This window comes from Oryzias latipes, chromosome 9 (genome assembly GCF_002234675.1).
Source record: "Oryzias latipes chromosome 9, ASM223467v1".
Classification (NCBI taxonomy): domain Eukaryota; kingdom Metazoa; phylum Chordata; class Actinopteri; order Beloniformes; family Adrianichthyidae; genus Oryzias; species Oryzias latipes.
In genome coordinates, this window is record NC_019867.2 from 26,772,200 (window position 1) to 26,793,107 (window position 20,908).

General features: G+C 39.2%; 1 protein-coding gene across 1 annotated transcript in view; it reads right to left on the reverse strand.

Moving 5' to 3' along the window:
• LOC101173475 (netrin receptor UNC5D) overlaps nt 1-20,908 on the reverse strand; it is a 199,725-nt gene that overhangs the window by 83,603 nt on the left and 95,214 nt on the right. Inside the window, exons 3-4 of the mRNA XM_020706238.2 lie at nt 20,405-20,548; nt 18,115-18,218 (exon numbers count right to left, since the gene is read on the reverse strand). Coding sequence (XP_020561897.1) covers nt 18,115-18,218; nt 20,405-20,548 — 248 coding nt within the window. The remainder of the gene's footprint in view (nt 1-18,114; nt 18,219-20,404; nt 20,549-20,908) is intronic.

Genomic DNA, 20,908 nt, shown 5'->3' on the forward strand with positions numbered 1-20,908 from the left:
CTCAGTGACTGCACTTTTCTTGAAGGTTTCCAATGGATTCAGTTTTAAGGAAAAAGTGGGCCTCAGCTATCACAAGAGTTAACCCAGATGGATCACTGTGGTTACCAACTAGCAATACAGTCTGGCTATGTTTAAAATATTTTGTGGAAACAGATTTTGATAAGACTGGCCTGTTTGCTTGAAACCTGGCACCATAGCCTCTGTGTTACACAATTTGATTACTCACATGAATCAGTGGGGTAAATCTATTGTATTTTTTTTTTGTTTTTTTTAGGGGAAATCTATTGTTAACTTTTGGACTTATTGTTGACTTATGATTATTATTATTATTATTTATTGACTTCTTTTTTATTCATTATAAAAAATTTATATATATATTAAATATATATATATATATATTTATATTATATAAAAGCTACTTAGATGCCACTAAAGGCTATAGAAAGCATTGTCATGTGGGCGCCGATGACCTCACCAACATGGCATCACGCTCCGCCACCGGTGGCCAGGCTTCTCAAGCGGGCGTGTCTCCTCTAGCGATATAACCAATGAGTTATATCGCTAGAGGAGACACGCCCGCTTGCAAAACTTCTATACAGAGCCGGTAGTAAATCGTTACCATTCAAAATGTCATGACTTGCTTCTCCAGCTCTTGGAGAAGTGTGACTCGTGATTTGAAGTGCTGTAGGCGAGGCGTAAAACAAGATAAGCTAAGAGTAAAAACACATGAGCAAAGCGTAAACTCTAGTGATCAGACTAAGCACCATCAGGGGCAACCAACTGGCGATAAATGCTGGAACTGGATCTCCTTATGAAGCGCTGGTAGTTGATGAGTGTTCACAGCTGGTCCAAATCAGGAACTGTTTTTTTTTAAATAGAGATATTATATGTTCTATGGTCTTCAAGGGAAAAGCTATCTCATTATGTGCAAAAAAGTCCTAAGTCTGTTGTAATGTATTGACTATGCTTGACATTTAAAATGCATTACGTGCAAAATTCCTGGACTTGGGCCTCTCTTGCATGGGTTTTGCTTTATCCCATAAATGGCAGCACTAGTTATCCAATGGCAGTGCCCTTAATTAATTACAATCAAGAAGCTATTGGTTTTGTTTACTTGATCTACAATGTGTAGCAATAATTATTTGGTTTAATGTGATAATGTGTTCTAATGCTAAACAATGATTATTACATATCGGTACAGTTACTGTTTTACTGAAATCGTGCTATTTTTTTTTCTGAAGATAATCAGTCATTACTAGGCACTGGATATTTTGAAAAGAATCTTATCTGATCAGAACTGGATTTCAAAAACTGTAAAACTATAAAATTAATGAACTGAGTAGGGGTGGGATTATATAAGTTAGCTTCTTCCCACTCCTTAAAGCAATAAATCAAGCTCTACTTGACTTTAGTTAATGATCATTGTATTTAATTAAGCAAATGTGATTTAATTGTCTTTGTTTGTTTTATTTTCTGTTTTTTTAATCTATGCATTTTGTCATTTCTGCAATGAGTTTGATAAATATGTGTAAATTCTTTATTGTTTTGACTACAATGCTTGAAATAAATAAAATAAAATCAACTAATCCAGTTGTACTCTTTGGTGTGTTTTACTGACATACTTTTTCACACATGGATGAAAACAAAACTTTTTCTTGAAATTTGTGACCGTTATTGTTTATTAAGACATTAAACAATAATACAAATATAACATTTGGTCTAAAAAAAATTGTCCAGATAGTAGGTAGGAGAATAAATATTGTAGGAATGAAGGAGAAAACAGGACCATTCGTAAATCAACAAGACAGAAACAAGATAGATGAAGTGTTTTGTAAAAACATTAGGAAGAAAAAACAAAAGTAGAAAAAGATGAAAGTAAATGAAACATCATGGTTGGACAAGCCATTTCATAATATAATCCCCCTGCAGGTACAAAAAGGCATAGTGAAACAGACCCTGTAAATATTTATTAGATGCTGAGATCTACAACACCAGCAAGGACGCCCACACAGCATCTTAAGTTCTGAATTGTTCAGAGACAATTTAGAACTTAAGAGCTGTGAAATTCTAGCAACCAAACCATTTATCACCAACAATAATCTGCAGAAGGGTACTTATGTGCCAAGTACTGTTTGGATGGCCCAAGGTCAAGGTGGAAACTGTCCTTAAAAGCAGTGAAAAACGATCATGCTAAGATTATTTGGTAATGGTGATGGCTAAACAGCAATGGACAAACAGAAGAAAATACTCATAGTGATAAATGTGGCTATCCTAACATTGAGAACATTAGGATGAAGCTAAAGAAAAACAGAGGGATGCTAGAGGAGCTGGAAATTATGTGAACAGTGAAGTCAAAAGTGCTTCAGGCGGTATTTGAAGCAATTTGGGCCAAAAAAAACAACCTCAAACTCAATCAATACCAAGAACAACATCAGCGATTTCTGTCTCGAAGTGTACAGCACTGGAGATACTTCTCAACAACCATCAAACTCTTAGGCTTTCAGGACAAAAAGTGGGCTCTCATGCAAAAGTAGTGAGTGCCTCAGTTTAATTTCTTTTCACATCCCAACTTCCAACATTTAGTGATTACATTCAATTTTAGCCAGAAACATTTGTGGCTTAAAGAGGCCACTGGTTGACCCTCTCCGGTTTTGGCACTATGCTACATTTTAGTTAGCTGTTTGTCATGAACATGTCCTGGGGGAAAATGAAAAGATTCATCAATTGATGGAGAAAAAAGAGGGATGTAAAGAAATTGGGCTGAGGTGAGATAAAGTTACATATACAAATTAGCCTGGTAAGTGAGACAGTGAACGTAAAAAATGAATTTGCTAATTGGCACATTTGTTTCAATTAGGATTCGGTCATTAGTGTCAGCCTTGACAGAGGGGTTTCCAGACGTTAGGATTTCCTCCTTGATTTCATTACTCAGACTCCCCGTGAAGGTCAGCTCCCCTCTAGCTCCACACAGCAGTCATACCCTCTTATCTACCTACACATATAGACACAGCTCATTCAGATGTCATTTACTGATGATTAGTTGCCAAGAAATGCATTGATATGGGGGCAATTAGAGGATTGAAGGCCACTGTGAACAAGAGACACCACAGCCATCGTCGAGACTTATGAGGGGAGCAATGATTAAGATGTTGCCACCTTGCACAGTCTGCTGGTGGCTTCTGTGACTCATCACCCTTCTCTAGGCTGTAATGAGCTTTTATTGTCAAGATTTTGTTGAAAAAAACTGTGCCTTAATGTTGTGCAAAGTGTTGAATAATGTTTCCATATAAAAATGAGGCAGCATTCTACCTCCTATTCTGGAAACCCGCAGATGACTGTGGAAAAGACACAAAAGGAAGCTTATCTCCAGATTAGGCACCTTTGTCACCTCCATAGAAACGTATGCAGGGATCATGTCAGAAGACACTATGGGTGTACTGGACACATTAGGTCCGCTTAAAGTAAGCCAGAGTTTGTTTTTCCAGATTGTCAAACAAATTTTAACAAATTTTATTTCTGAAATCACCCAAGCCGGCCCTGGTCCGGACCAGGAACCGCTCTCTGACCCATCTTCGGTGGTGGTCTCAGTTTGTTTCCAATGGGACTGAGATTCGGTTCGCTCCCAGAATCCTAAGTCTGAGAACAATCCGTTTTTGGAGTGGAACAACTGGACCAAAACAGCCACCGTAGCCAGTTGGTACATGATGTAAACGGAGTAGAAATAATCTAATGGATGAGCTGTGGACAAATGTAAAGCAACAATTGGCATTTTATCAAACACAAAAAAGGGTCAAAATATTTACTGTGCGGGTTTCCAGCCCGGATAAAATACAGGGTTGTGTCAGGAACAGTGTATAAATCTCTGGCAAACCACCTGTGCGAATTAGTGAACGCTAATTTGCTGTGGCGACCCCTAGAAAGGATATGCCAAAAGATGAAGAACAACAAAAAATAAAAGTCAACAAAAACAAAGTCCACTACGTTACTTGGACTGAAATCTCCTAGGCTCCATCTATGGGATCTCCAACTTGTATGAAGTTGGAGGTTCCAGGTGAACGTCTGCTGGCTAGGCTTCTTCCAACAGGACTTGACCAAGCTCAGCCCAGAAAGACAACAGGAGATGTGTGATATGTCTTACTATAGGCCTATAATCCACAGGATGGACCACAACGGTGCCATGTCAGGTCAGGTTAACACTTCCTTGGCGCTGCCCCGTGCGGCTGCCTGTAGTAGCAGCTCCCGGCTTCTTTGTCTTTTTCTCTTTCCTATGTGTTTCCTATGTGTTTATGTACGTTTAGTCACTTTTTGTCTTTGTGTTTGCACCAAGCTTGCTTTTTTTTATTACTACCAGCATAGCACACCACTGAAGATTTCTGGATACTTTTCCCTTTTTTCCGTCCTTTTCTCGCCCTCGGGGGCCTGGACTAACTCATGGCCCCCCGCAGCCAAGCTGATATGGCTCCCTGCATAGCTTACACACGCGATCAGCTGTTGGCGCTAAATAATCCACCTACCTTCAAAACTGGAGAGAAACTCTTACTCCCGGAGGAACTGAGGAGGAGACGACGAGGGTGCAAAGCAGGAGTTAAACGACGGATGAAGAGGAGGCGATTTAAACCCTGCGTCCCCGCGATCATCACCGGGAACGTCAGATCCCTGCCTAATAAGATGGATGAACTGGGGGCTCTCGTACGGACCCAGCGGGAGTATCGAGAGGCCAGTGTCATGTGTTTCACTGAAACGTGGCTTCACGAACTGACACCGGACGCAAACGTGACGATCACGGGCTTCCATACAGTGCGAGCGGACCGAGACACCGCCGCGAGCGGCAAGAAGAAAGGAGGGGGGCTTGCTTTACTCGTAAACAAAAGGTGGTGCAAACCGGAGCACATCCACGTCAAGGAACGTGTGTGCAATCCCGATGTGGAGCTCCTTGCCATCGGACTTCGCCCATACTACTTGCCAAGGGAATTTACAAACGTGATCGCCATCAACGTCTATATTCCTCCGACCGGCAAAGCAGACGCGGCCTGTGACGTCATCCACTCAGTCACTGCCAACCTGCATACTAAACACCCTGGTGCCTTCTTCTTCATCACAGGGGATTTTAACCATGCCTGCCTCTCCTCCACTCTTCCCACATTCCATCAATACATCCAGTGCACAACAAGGGACAAAAAGACTTTAGACTTACTGTATGCTAATGTCACCAACGCATACACATCCACTGCACTTCGCCCACTGGGCAAGTCTGACCACAACCTGGTCCTGCTCTCCCCATCATACATACCGGTGGTCAAACAGAAACAAGTCACTGTGAGGAATATTACAAAGTGGTCTGACGGTGCCACGGAAAGCCTGCAGGATGCCCTGGAAACCACAGACTGGTCTGTTCTGTATGAAAGTCATGGTGACGATCTGGATGGACTAACAGACTGTGTCTCGGACTACATCAAATTCTGCACGGAAAACTCCATCCCGTCCAAGAGGGTGCGATGTTACCCGAACAACAAACCCTGGGTTACACGTGAACTGAAGGCCCTTCTAAATGAAAAGAAAAGGGCCTTCATGGCTGGGGACCGCGTGGAGCTCACTAGAGTTCAGAAGGAGCTGAAACGCAGCCTGAAGGAGTGTAAAGACGCCTACGGAGACGCAATCACTGGCCTTCAGAGGAAGGGAAAACCTGCAGCCGAAGGAAATGTGGATCGAGCCAACGAGCTGAACAATTTCTTCAATAGGTTTGATTCCTGCTCCCCCTCCCCCAGCTGTCCCCTTACTCCTCTTCTGAGTGATCAACGGTCTTCCTCCCACCTTCCAGGGCCATTAACACATCAGCTTCCCCCACCTCCCTCCCCCAGCTGCCCTGCACGGCATTCAAACCAGTTTTTAAACAGGTCTGACACCAGCTCCCCCTCCCTCATCAATCCACCCATTTATCCTCTGAACGACCACTGGACACCTTCCACTCATCTTCCAGGGCCATCATCATCATCATTAGCACCTCTAAAATCCCCACCCCCCTCCCCACAGCTGACATCCTTCACAGACCCAAAAACAGGCTCCACCACCCCCTCCTCCCAAAATGGCCTTCTCATCACATCCACTCAGGTGAGGAGGGAGCTGGAGAGGCTCAACCAGCGTAAGGCTGCTGGACCTGATGGCATCAGTCCCCGGGTACTCAAAAACTGTTCCAGCCAGCTATGTGGTGTACTTCAGCATCTGTACAACCTGAGCCTTAACCTTCAGAGGATCCCAGTGCTGTGGAAGACTTCCTGCCTTGTCCCTGTGCCAAAGAAAAACCATCCAGAGTCGCCTAGTGACTACAGGCCTATAGCACTGACCTCCCATGTTATGAAGGTCATGGAGCGGCTGGTGCTGTCACATCTCAGACCCCTGGTGAGCCCTTTCCAAGACCCACTGCAGTTTGCATACCAACCCAAGGTGGGAGTGGAGGATGCACTGCTATACCTGCTGCAGAGAGCATACTCCTCCCTGGAAAAGCCTAACACCACAGTGAGGATCATGTTCTTTGACTTTTCTTCAGCCTTCAATACCATCCAGCCGAGACTGATGAGGGAGAAGTTAGAGAAGATGCAGGTGGATGCCCCCCTGGTCTCATGGATTGAGGACTACCTGACAGGCCGACCTCAGTTTGTGAGACTGCAGAGCTGTGTGTCTGACACCCTGACAAGCAACACTGGAGCCCCTCAGGGAACCGTGCTGTCCCCCTTCCTATTCACCACATACACAGCTGACTTCCAGTACCACTCTGAGCTCTGTCACCTCCAGAAGTACTCTGATGACACAGCTGTAGTCGGGTGTGTGAAAGATGGATGGGAGGAGGAGTACAGGAGCCTCGTGGAGCGCTTCGTCAGGTGGTCTGGGGAAAATTACCTGCAGCTAAATGTGGCCAAGACTAAAGAGATGGTGATTGATTTTAGCAGGAGAAAGTCTTCGCCTCCCCCAGTCTGTATCGGTGGGACGGATGTGGAAGTTGTCTCGTCCTACAAGTTCCTGGGAGTACATCTAGACGATAAACTGGACTGGTCCACAAACACCGAGGCCGTCTACAAGAAGGGCACGAGCAGACTTTACTTCCTGAGGAGACTCAGGTCCTTCAATGTTTGCAGCAGGATGCTTTACATGTTCTACCAGTCTGTCATGGCAAGCACCATCTTCTTTGCTGCAGTGTGCTGGGGTGCTGGCATCAAAGCAAAGGACGCCAACAGACTGAATAAACTCATTAGGAAAGCAGGGTCTGTCATTGGCCTCAAGCCTGCCAAGCTGGAAGAGGTGGTTGGGGACAGACTACTGGCTAAACTGGGGACCATCATGGACAATCCTTCCCATCCCCTCTTCAGGGAGGTGGACAACCTGAGAAGCAGTTTCAGTGGCAGGATCATACACCCTCGCTGTGCCAGAGAACGATACAGGAAGTCATTCCTGCCATCAGCCATTAGACTCCACAACTCATCTGGCAGACTCGGATGTACATGAAAATTCTAGTTTCTAGTCACAGACTACACTTTTCAAATTGTATTTTACTCAATTTTTGTCCTGTTCTACTCTCTGTATTTTTTGTGTCTGTGTTTGTCTTTACCCCCCCCCCTCCCCCCCTTTTCCCTAGTGCTGCTACTGCAACTAAATTTCCCTTCGGGGATTAATAAAGTTCTTCTTGAATTCTTGAATTTTTGAATTCTTGAATTCTTGAATGTGAATCAGCCATGCCCCAATCCATACAATCGGACTTTTATCGTCAGGACACGGAATGTCACCTCATTATCTGGGAAAGACCTTGTGCAGGAGGCTGAGCGGTACTTGCCAGCAACAGTCAGGCTCGCCTCCACACACAGTTTATTAGGGTTGGTTTATCTAAATGAACATGTTAATAATGCACGGCTACTTTATTATTTATATAAAAAAAGGAAACATGAATTCTCCACTGAGTTCTGCGTACTCTCCTCATCATTCATTGTTTTTTTCAGTTACACCCATGGTACCTTAGCAACAGATTTACACTCACAATTTTAATTTGTTTTTTCAGTATGGCAGGATTAACTTTATGTAGCACGTGTTTGCTTGTTCTGTTTTATTTTGGGGTAACTAATAATGTGTTGTATTTCATTTCCTTTAGGTTTCCTCTTGAGTTCTTCCTGGTCCAAACAGGTGGCTGAAGGTGGAGCAGCTTTTTATGCTGAAGAACACAGTTACCAAAGACTGGAAATTGTAATAATCATTTTGGGTATTTTGATTAATTTATGTACCTGTTTAGGTGGGGATAGGCCAAAGGGGCAACCTCGCCAAGGCCCGCTGGGGCTTACCCTCCCTTTTGCAGGGTGGGGAAGGCATCGGGGGCGAATACAGGAGGAGGGGTTGAGGAGGGTGTTGGATGAGGGGGATGTAGAGGATAATGTAGTGTGTGGGGGGTAGGGGTAGAGCTTAGGTTGCGTCGTAATCTTTGGGCTGCTTGGTTTTGCTTTGGCCTGTATTCGCATTGCTCACCAACCCGGCTCCAGCTGGGTGGTGGGCGGCTCCTGGGCCCTCTGGGCCCTGGCTTCGTCCTTGGCCCATGTCTCAGTGTCCAGCGCCAATGGCCCCAATGGCTGTTGCCCGGTTCGGCGGGACCTGTGGCCTTCAGGCCCTGATGCCAGCGTCTCTCATGCTCCCCGGTGTCGGAGGGGCCCCCACAAGTTAAAAAAATAATTGGCTTTCGTCCTTATTTCAAACACAGGATCAACACTGCGATATTGTCTAAATAAAAAGCCATCTCTGTCACATCAGAAATCAACAAACAGCTTTAGGGGCGCAGTTGAAACCCTTCAGAGAACCACAGACATTCTAACTCTACAGTCTTACATTTAGCTGCTGTTAGCACATGCAGGAACTTCACTTTGAGTGACTGGAGACTCATTTCTCCTACTGACATCACTGCTGACATGATTATTTCCAAATTGGGATCAACTCTTCTCCAAACTGGAGGCTCACATTCTGTCCAGTGTGCAATTTGAAGCGGCAGCAGCAAGAGCCATAGTATGAGGGGCCGTATAAGACATTATTTATTCTGAACCATTCACATTCATACATTCTTGCTCTCACAGTCATATATACTCTCTTTCGCATACATATATTCTCTTACGCATCCATATATTCTCTCTCTCACATTCATACATTCTTGCTCTCACAGTCATATATACTCTCTTTCGCATACATATATTCTCACTTGCACATCCATATATTCTCTCTCTCGCATGCATATATATTCTCTTACGCATTCATATATTCTCACTTGCACATCCATATATTCTCTCTCTCGCATGCATATATATTACTTTACACATACATACATTCTCACTCTCATTGTCACTCTTAAAAAAGAATGTATGTATGTGAAAGACAAGTATATATGAACGTGTGAGGAAGAGTTTATATGTGTGTGTGAGAGAGGAGTATGCATGAAACGGAAGTTACTTTGCATGAAAAGGAAGGCACTTTGAATGAAAAGGAAGGCACTTTCAATGAAACGGAAGGCAGATGATTTCTCGTGCTCTGATTGGACGAGAGGCCGCCACCTCCCATTTTGAACACACTCTAAACCCTATCACTTGTACTGACTCATAACTATTAAGGTTACACAACTTAAATGTCATTTTGTAGTTGATTCAACTATAAAGTATTAAGCTCTATCAAGATTTTTTCAAATTTAACTTAACAGTGCTAAATATTTTAAAGCTTATTTGTATCTGGCACTCAAAAATTTTAAGATCCGTGAAGTAGCGTTATGACGTCATCACGTACTGGTGGGAGGGTCTTTCGTTTTCTCTACGTTAGCTCAGGTGGCCATGTTGGATTTGCCGAATGCGAGTATGCGACGTTTGAAATTGAAAGTCGAGCATTTTATTATTCTGCAAAGCGTTGCGATTTCGACCCGCTTCCAGACGCCCCAACCTCGGGTTTTTTTTTCATCCGCCTCATCGCTGATGGTGCCGTCTTGTCTTCAGCCCTGATTTAATTTGGTAAGTATCGTTCATGGTTTATGAATGAATGCTTTAAAAATGCTCTTATACTACCGTAAATGTGGTTTACTGTTGTTTAAACATATGTGTGTTATGATTGTTTTAGAGATTAATGTGGAAATGTATACATGATTAGTTTGTCATAGCAGACGTATGGCGAGCCAAACCCAAAATGCATTTCTGCCCGTAAATTACGACAGTGATGAGGTTTTTTTTTTTTTTCAGAGGTAGAAATGATCTGTTATGCTGCAATCACACTAAACATGATCCGCGTGTGAAATTCGCGTTGGAGGCCTCTGTCTGTGGCTAAAGTTTGCTGCTGGACATTTGTCCAAAAATGTCACTCAAAGCCTCTAACGGTTGTGTGGGAGGAGCTACCGCCAACAGTTTTAAGCCTGGTTGCTACATGGAAGCATTGGGTTTTGAATGCAGCTTTAAGCTTTTATAAATCACTGATCTCCGTTATAAAAAAGGTTTTTGTAAAAATAAATTAATCAACGTGCTCGTGTTGTGTTCAGGTACCGAACTACAGAGTGTTCAGTGTTTCACCTCCAGGTAGACGCCAAGGCCAGCGAGGTAACTTGTCTCAGTTATTTGTCTAGAGCTATTTTAAAAAAACAAAAAATGCAATAGGTTGTGTAGTGCAATAAATGTTTTTTGATCAGAATATAATTGAAACATTTTTTAACATTGAAAAATCTCTTTTGGACTTTTTCAGATACTGAACTTCAGAAAGTTCACCAGAAAGTCACCATTTCACCAGAAAAGACCTGTCAGTGGGTGAGTTTTATACTTATTTAATACATTCATCCTGAACTATTACCATTATTAGATTTATACGGCAGCATGGAAACATTTATGCACATTTTAACTAGCCAAAGGTCTAAATAGAGCTGAAATTATTTACAATTTAACTAAACATATTTAGATTGCAGGCTGAAGGTGGCACAATGGAATGGAGGTGCAAGTTGTGTTCTGTTACTTTGGCACTATGCAGTACTACATATAATACTGCAGTACTACATAGCCAATATTCCAAAGTGTTTCCACTGCCATGTATGTGGAGACACTTTGGAATATTGTCATGTCTTTATGACAGTATATTACAATAATAAAATGATGTTGCATTAGCACCATTCCATCATTTGAAACCATGAAAACTCATCTGTCAAGATCTGAAATGGATTTATGTAGAGTAGATGCAGTCAGAGGAAATTGTGCAGTTTTTACATGTTTGTGTAACTTAAAGCTGCCCTTTTCTGAGACTAAGTCCACCAAAACAGACAGGAACTGGCCAGCTTGGTTAGGATTTATGACCTCCAGGTGAATTTCTAATGTGCATAATTCAAAAACGGATAACAAATCATTTGTAAAAAACAGCTGTAAGAAGCCACGGTGTAACTTGCCTTCAAATGACTTTGGGTCTTTGACCTGAAGTGGATCATGACATAAACACTGTATTGTCCTCTTACTAGAAATAGACATCTAGAAAAGGTATCATTTTATTATTTCTTAAAGTTCCTTAAGTAAATATTGGAAGTGTTTGCTCTGCATTTGCTTCAAAGGTAATGGATATTTCTTTTTATTCTTTTAGGACCAGCGTGACCTGAACATGAGACGGGCACTTGTCCTCCTTGCACTTCCTGTTTATCTGCATGAAGATGCCTCCAACTTCTTCAAGACCTGTACAGTAAGTGCACACGACTCCCTGTCAATGGTTTTCACTAATCCTTTAATATTGATTGAGATTTTATTGAGTGACATAATAAATAGGGCAATTGTTTGTAGTTTGTAAACTGAGTGATATTTTTAAATGGTTTTAAAACTGAGACGGAAGATGAAAGGCGAACATCGGGGACTCCTGATTGGAAGGAGTGGGAACCTTTTCGTTTACCTTTTCTGATCCTGATCCATCATTATTTGAATAAAGAAAAATGAAGCTTTAGTCTTAAATTATTTTATAAATGTCCTCCTTCAGAAAAATGCTAAAGAACTTTTTAAAAACACAATTTTAATTGGAGTTGGTCCTTAAAACATCATAGCCAGTTGATTAAAAGCTAACAGAATGTTAGCATGAAAAGATTCCCATTGACAGATGGCAGGAATGTCAGTTTTGGACATTAGTGTGATGAATATCTTTGAGGGTCTGAACTCATCTGTGTTTTTTGTTTTGTATTTTCCAGAATACCAGACCTCACAGACACTGCTGTGGGTATCTTCTCAGTTGTCGTGGTGACGCTCCGGATGCTGCCGTCAGTGGTCCCACAGATCTGGCTGACTAATTTCTTCTAACTCTTCGGGGACATCTATGCTCTGGACCTACAGCACCCCAAAAAACTTGAACTTGCCTTCATATTTATTCAGAATGCTGTCTTGAGCCTTGAGGACAGCAAACCACTGAAAGGACATTTATTGACGCTGAAGAATGTTTCGTTGAGTGAGTCTTCCAGAATGGACTATTTGTTGGTTTAAGTGTTATGTAACTAATGTGTTTTGTTGTGATCATTTGCTTTTTCTGCCGTAAAATACAAAACCAACTCTTTTTGTCAATATGTTGTGTGGCACTCTTATAATGCAGTTTTATTTCACTGATTGTTTCTTCATCCTCTTGATATTTGTGCTTTTTTTTAAAGAGCAATTAAAAAAAGTGTATTAAGCAATCACTATTGTGTGGCCTTCACGTTTGTTGGTTTTTATCAATGTTAGCCTTTAAAATGTAGTGGGGCAGTATCAATATCTCTGTTTAGAATACATTTTAAGCTGAAGAATTTTAAATATTTTCAATGCTACACATTTAATGAGTTAAAGAATTTATAAAGCATTTGAGTGAATTTTACATATTTTATGAGTTGAGTAATATAAAAATATAGTTAGTTAAAGCGTTTTTTAGTTGGAAAATATTAAAAACTTTAAGTAAATAATCTCTCTTTTATAAGTTGAGGAATCTTAATATTTTTTATATGAAATAATACAAATGTAAGCCAACTGACAATATGAATTTTAATAAATGTTAACTTAAAAGTTTTAATAATATAACTTAACTGTTGCGTAATCTGTTACAAAATAATTTTTAAGTTCAGTCAACTCGCTAGGGATTACAGTGCAGACGCTAACATGAACAAGCAAGAAATCCCAAATTAACAGACTTGTGTTGTGGAAAGGTATGTTTTTTAGCTAGCAGTAATAATCAAAGTATCCGTTCTCTGTTTTAAAATGAGATTGCCACAAAACCGTATGTTATCTCATACTGGAACAGCTTTGGATGTAGAATTCAGTGGGAAAAGGTTTGGACCCTGCCACAAAAGTATTTCATCACCAATAAAATCAGAGAAATTTCTTTCAAAATTCTTCACAAATTTTATCCAGTGAAACATTTCTTTACTAAGTTTAAAAAAGATCTGGACATAAACTGTTCATTCTGTCATTCCTCACCAGAAACTGTGCCTCATCTTTTTTGGTTTTGCTCTTTCACTCAACTATTTTGGAAAGATGTGATACATTTTATAAGAACTCATCTATGTGAAGATTATAGATTATTTTACGAGCATATTATTTTGGGATATTTTACACAAGAAAGACTTAATGCAGAAAAAATATATGTAGTTAATTTACTTATAATTATGGCTAAATACTTTATACACAAGTGTAAATATGCCAACAAAAAAACCGTGTTTTATGTTTTTCAGAAAGAAATGGTTTTGTATGTGAACAGTATTAAATCTTCCACTAACAAAAAAGCTGTCAGAACAGTTGAAACATGGTCTCTCCTGAAACTTTAACAGATTCCTTTGCCTTATTATTTTTGTTTTCTTTTTGCATAACCTGTTTTACATGGTTATCATTATGTTTTTTTGTTCATTCTCATGGCGAACGTGAAGATTGTATTTTGCACACAGTGGAGTTTTGTGTTTGGTATTTTGTATGTGCAAGATATTGTTAATAAAGTTTATTTTTTTTAAAAAACGAACCGGCAAGAAGTAGCCACGGGGGTCCTGCAGCCATCGGAACCTTAACAAATATTTCATCTCCACCTCACCGTTGCCTTTTTTAAGAAATGACAGCTGGTTTTCCCACATTTATATGTAGTTATGGATCGAAAACAAGAGGAATTTGTTTTAATGTAAATGCGTGTTCCAGCGTCTACAGGAAGTGTCGCCCATAATTCACGCAAAGGCTCATGGGGGCTAGGAATAAGGTGGATACGGATTTTCTGTTTCCGTGGCACTTCTATTACCATTATTGGTATTTGAGACATTCCTTTGTGTCTCTAGAGATGCAGACAGATTTGTGACCACTTGAGGTGAAGATAAAATATTTCTTAAGGTTCCGATGGCCTTCTTATTGGTTCGTGTTAGCGTCTGTTCAAAATGGGAGGTGGCGGCCTCTCGTCCAATCAGAGCACGAGAAATCATCTGCCTTCCGTTTCATTGAAAGTGCCTTCCTTTTCATTCAAAGTGCCTTCCTTTTCATGCAAAGTAACTTCCGTTTCATGCATACTCCTCTCTCACACACACATATAAACTCTTCCTCACACGTTCATATATACTTGTCTTTCACATACATACATTCTTTTTTAAGAGTGACAATGAGAGTGAGAATGTATGTATGTGTAAAGTAATATATATGCATGCGAGAGAGAGAATATATGGATGTGCAAGTGAGAATATATGAATGCGTAAGAGAATATATATGCATGCGAGAGAGAGAATATATGGATGTGCAAGTGAGAATATATGTATGCGAAAGAGAGTATATATGACTGTGAGAGCAAGAATGTATGAATGTGAGAGAGAGAATATATGGATGCGTAAGAGAATATATGTATGCGAAAGAGAGTATATATGACTGTGAGAGCAAGAATGTATGAATGTGAATGGTTCAGAATAAATAATGTCTTATACGGCCCCTCATACCATAGTGCACATTTACTCTAAAACATCATACTAGCAAACAAGGATCCTCTCATGGATCCTATTTCAATATTTCATAGGTGCTGAAACTGATTGAGTTGATGATAACCAACCAGAGTTCTTAACAATAGTCACTCATCTTTTATTACTTTTATTAATTATTGGACAGATGATAAAGATGAAAGATGCTATTACAATCCAACCATTTTTATTCATTAGTGTTGCACAATGCTAGCATGACAGCATTGGGTCTGTCTTGAGAAATCTTGAAAAACATTTTGAAAGCAGGATAAATAATATTATACTTCAGTACTGCTTATGTAGAAATGATCTGCTCTAACTGCAAATCAGCAAAAGTGAACATCACTAAGAAGAAGAGCTCTGTCACCATTTTGGAGGAAACGCATGAAGACCTACTCCAGGGGAAAAAAAGAGAGTTTTTAGTATTTAACATGTTCTTGAGGCATTTTTCAAATGATGGAGGACAAAATAAAATGATGCATCAATTTCCATTTCTGAGTATTTCTTTTTATTTTTTAAGTTTAATTTTTATTTTAGTTATTTTATTCAAATCATTGAGAATCAGGAGTAGATGAAAAAATTTCGTTTGAAATATATTGTATTTGTGACGTGGAAAATACACTGCGTGGTCACAAGCTCCCCGCTCTGCTCCATTCTGATGCAACCACTTGCAGACAAATAGATCCATGTTTATCTTCCTTTTCCTCGTCTTAGCTGGAATCTGGATAAAACCTTATTGGCTGGATAGCTCTACTATTGCTTCCCATCCCATGATTGAAATGGGACTTTGTTATAACTATTTTGTCCCTTTTATGGCATATTCAGACCGAGAAAGTCTGGCAGTCTGTGATTCCCAAGTACCTTAGACTTTCATTTATTTACATTACTGTCTTTACCTATGTGCTAAGGCAATACCCCAAGGTAAAATAGAAAAAAAACAAGTGTTCATTTTGGGGTCATTTACTTCCATTTTGGAGAATTACTAAAGCGAACCACATTTGAGTGTACCTAAACCAAAGCAGGGTTGTTGGTCTGCACCAGAGTCTAGGTGACTTTTCAGGAGTTGGCCAAACAAAGTGGACAGTGAGCTTTACTTTGGTCCAAATCTCTGGTATAGAAGTTATGTTTTAACTAATTCTTTGATCAAATCTAATACTTCTACCTAAATCTGTATGCTAACTTGCTGGTTCCTTTATCTGTTCACTGATAAGCATTTCTAAGCTTACTGGGCCGTGATGGCATTGTGTTTCTGATAAGGATAAGACTGAATAATATTTATCTTTTTTAAATCATTCCAACAATGAATGCGTAGGTGAAATAGTTTTCTAATTAAAATTTGGCAAAGAACCATGACTTAAAATATTGTCCGAACAACTGCTGGCATGGCTGTATATTTAAAACATGAGACCACTGAAGCACAACAGCATGATTCATCCAGAACACAAAAGAAGAACAACTGCAGCACAGATTCTGCGACCTGTCTTCTTGTTGAGTCTTTGCAGAATTAAACCACTCAAGAGCTTTCCAAATCCTACCAGGAGGAGATTTTTCAGCGTGTTTACTACAGAATCTCTGAAATAGGGACGCAAACTCAGAGGAAGCATCATGTATATGTACTGCCCAGGACAGATTTTGAAACAGGTTTTAAATGTAAAATATGGTATTAACATTTTGAAAATAAAAACTAATAGAGGAAAAATGTGAATTGTTTGGATTGGTTTTAAGAAGGCAATGTTGCAAGATAACATCTGAATAAATCTTGAAGGCTCATGAGCACCTTATACCAAAAGTCAAGTGCTGCTGTCGGCTCCTTTGAAACCCAAAGTTCTGGTGTTTTTAAGTGTAAATGAGAGGCCATGACTCGTAACAGCTGAAGCGTGGCTTAAATTATGTATGTGAAAGTGACAGCAAACATCAGAGAGAAAAAAAAAATGATTCAAAACACTGCCAAAATATTCACAAAGTCCAGAAATAGTTTACCTTAAAACTCAAAAAATAATAAATCCAAGTTTCTTCAGTATAGTGTGAAAAATCAGATAAAATTTACTGAAATAAATACATTAACTTTCTGCATCATGGGGCGCACCAGATTATTAGGCACACAGTCAACGAACGGTCTAATTTTGAAATTGTGTCATATACTGTATAAGGTACACTGAACTAAACTCCCCATTTTCCAAGACAAAAAACCTTAAAGATAAATACATTAGTCAGTCAGACTTTATTGACTGCATTCTAGAACATGTTTAACACGCTATACAATAGTCACTTTAGTAGCATTAGCCATGTTAGCGTGCTCACAAAACTTCTAAATCCCAACTTTGTTAGCAGCACGTAAAAAAAGGACGATGCCACTAAAACTAATGTTACTGAGACTAACTTCCAAACCCGTTTGCAACACGTAAAAAAAAAAACGTCTCACAATGCTATTCATTAGCCGCTTTAGCATGTTCACATTAACACCCAACCAAACGTTTTGACAGAGTACAGTGTACTTCTCAAAATAGCTTTATCATCAGCAACCAGAATTAATCCATATATAAGGATTAAAGGGGGCAGTGTCTTTTTTCTTTTTTAAATTAAGGCTTTTGAGTGTGCCTTGTAGTGCAGAAAATACTGGAATCATTTTTAATTTGTTGTACAATCTGCTGTATTGTCAGATCTGTGTTTCCATTCCATTCCATTCATCTTTAATTCAGTTGTTGATAGTTAAAAGTCACAATCTTTGAAAAATATAACACCTTTGAGTATTCTTCATTGAAATGTAAAAAAAAAATTTCTGAGATGTACATTTCATATAATTAAAAAAATAAACATTTTAAAATTATATATATATATATATATATATATATATATATATATATATATATATATATATATATATATATATATATATATATATATATATATATATATATATATTTCATATACTACGGTATGAAAGTCCTCCCTGTGAGTTTCATAGAGATAATTTCTCAAAAACACTAAAAAGAAATCTTTTTTTTTAACGTATTTTTACATCAGCACCTTGTCATCAGTGTCACTGTATTCTTTATCTACACATACAATATCAGGTTAAAGCGCTGGAAGAGTTCTTCCACGATTGTAGATTAGCCTTCAAATTCTAACATTTTTTGGAGCGCAGTGGGACCATAAGCTGGTAGCCTTACCTCCACTGCTGGCACTCCCTCCGGAGGACGGCAGTGCAGAACAATCATCCTGTTGATTGGCACCTCCTTTCCCTGGGGATCCTGCTCAAAGTTTTTCCTTAGGTCTGTGTAAAGAGATAAGAACCAACTGTCAGGTGTCACAGTCAGCTTGGTCTAATTTCCCCTCCATGACCTTGGAAAATCACTATGGCCTGCACAGGATAATAGATTCACCAACTCTGTGGAAGGTAATATGTTCACAAGGTGCTTTGTAGGATACATTCAATAGATGAAGGGCTCTAATCTAATCTGGCCAATCATTTGGATTCAATACTGACAAAGACAATTAAATTTTCAAGCCTGAATCCAATAGTTTATACTGCTGCACTAAAACTCTTCAAATAAAAATCTATTATAAAGTGTCTTAAAATCAACTGTGAATAGGGTGCATGTAGTTTAGTTTAGTCTGCTAATGAAAAACAGAGTAAACAAACTAGCAAAACTGTATTCTTCTTTTTTAATATCCAAAATAAAAGACAGCACACCCGTCTGCTTTTGACCACTTAATACTTCAGAGTAAAAGACACTTGAAAGCTCTTTAGGTGTTTACCAGCACTAGATTTTTTTTTCTCTGCGTGCTTCCAGTAAGTAAAACCAATACGCTCAATACTGAAAAGGACCTCCAGGTAAATTCTAGCACCTTACCTCAGCAGTATTGGTTTTGGACACCAGTATGTGTTAAAAACTGATTGTGTCTAAACAGATTAGATGGCTTTAGCTTGAGAGGAATTGATGTATCTGATTTAACTTCTATGGAAGAAATAAGGCAAAGATGCAGACCGCTCAATTCTGTTTAAAACAGACCAGATGCTTAAAACGCTGCATTTGTCTTTTTATTTGGGTCTTTTTTCTTTGGTAAAGAATACGGAATAGTTGTAGCTGACACAATTATTCTCTGATAACTGTTAACTCTAATTTATAAAATGTACCACGTAACATTTGAGTGTACATCAAACCAGTACAGTGGTCCCTCAGTATGTTACGGTTCACATTTCGCGGTCTCACTGTTAACCTGATTTTTCTTTTGGGTGTATTTGCATGTTCATTTATTTACAGGACACTGTGGTTCTGCGTCCTGGTTGGCTGTTGACCTTGGTAGTCAATCTTCACCATACCGTGTCTCTTATACAGAATGCGTTCAGTTTGCCGCATTTAAATTCATTTTCAATTGCAATCAGATATTTGTTTTCATTATCTCCTGCTGGACTTGTTTTTTTTTATGAAGGTTTTAACTTTGGGAGTTTAAATGTCTGTAAAAGAAAGTGTATAAAGCTTGTAGTGAGGAGTTTTACAGTCTTAAAAACATCAGTAATCCTACTTTGTGGACTTCACATATTGCGGGTTACTTTTAGAACGCAACCGCTGCAATTAACAAGAAAACAACACATGACAAACAAATGAACCCGCCATATTTTAGCTTGCAAGCTCCACCCCACAGTTTGGTATTTGATTGCTGCAATAAGAGTGATTTCAAACTAAAAAAGAAATTCATGATTATTTTCTTTCGGCACAGCTGACTTGTTAGTCTTTGCGCTTTTTTGAAAACCAACCATCCCACGGATAACACAGCTAACTTAGCTAATAGTACCTTTATAACAATTTATTTTTTCTAATGTAATTGATACTAACTCAGTAGATGTCATGGGTATCACACTTAGGGAATAGATGGTGACGTTATGCATTTATTTTCACTTGAGCTGATAATTGTTTACTTTCACAGCTTGCCTCTGCTAATTGAGGTTGACAATGCAATAATCTGACATCAAAATGCAAAAAAGTTCACTAGACTCCATTAATTTCATGACTTTAAAACTACAGTATGTCCAAACTACAGAAATATTGAAATTCCGATTTAAGATTAATTGAGAATGTCTCCTTGATGACAAGAGCAGTCAATTTAAATGAAACCAGCTAAGCCTGAGCAACCAACATGCCCTGACATTTCAAGACTCTTGTTAATTTTGGCCTTTTTCATACTTCAGTTATTTCTATTGGGTCAAATTTATAATAGAGAATCTGCGAACCAGTACCCCAGATGTTGCTGCATTTATCATTGTCATAACACGATCTTGCATTACCCACAATGCAATTGCACTCCAAGTTTTTTGATAATTCACTAATTTGTTTCTTTAAGTAGAAACTTGAGAAATTTGTTTTACTAAATAATTCCTTCATGTTAGTCAGTTTGCTTTTCTTGGAATTTAAAATTTGAAACAAAAGAATAATGCAAATCAATGAAATCCACACTCACAGGCAATGCGGACTGTCGCCTTCCGACTTTTTGAGGTGCCCAAGTGGCTCCAAGCCACACAGAGACACCAGTAGTCCTCAGGCCCATGAAAGTCCTCCACTTGCTGGCGGGAAATGTTTATCATCACTTCACGCACCTTCAGACCTGTATAAATAGAAAGAATGGAATTTTGAAATGTAAATAAGTCCAGATTCTGCTGAAATATATTTATTAGACTGTTGTAATAGGTGGTAATTCTGAGACTCATGTGCTGCCGAGGGATGTCCACTAAGTCTAGTCTTGAGTACATGTCCAGCTAATTAGTAGTCAACCCCAAAATATTTTCTATGTACCTCTAGTAATAAAACTGTGAATTTGTGTTGATATAGCTTTAATAGAATAATATTCATCACAAATGGATTATATTTATATGTGCTTTTTCAGATGCTCAAAGAGTCCATTATTCATTCATACTTGGTGATAGTAAGCTAATGATGAAGCCACAGCTGCCCTGGAGCAGACTTA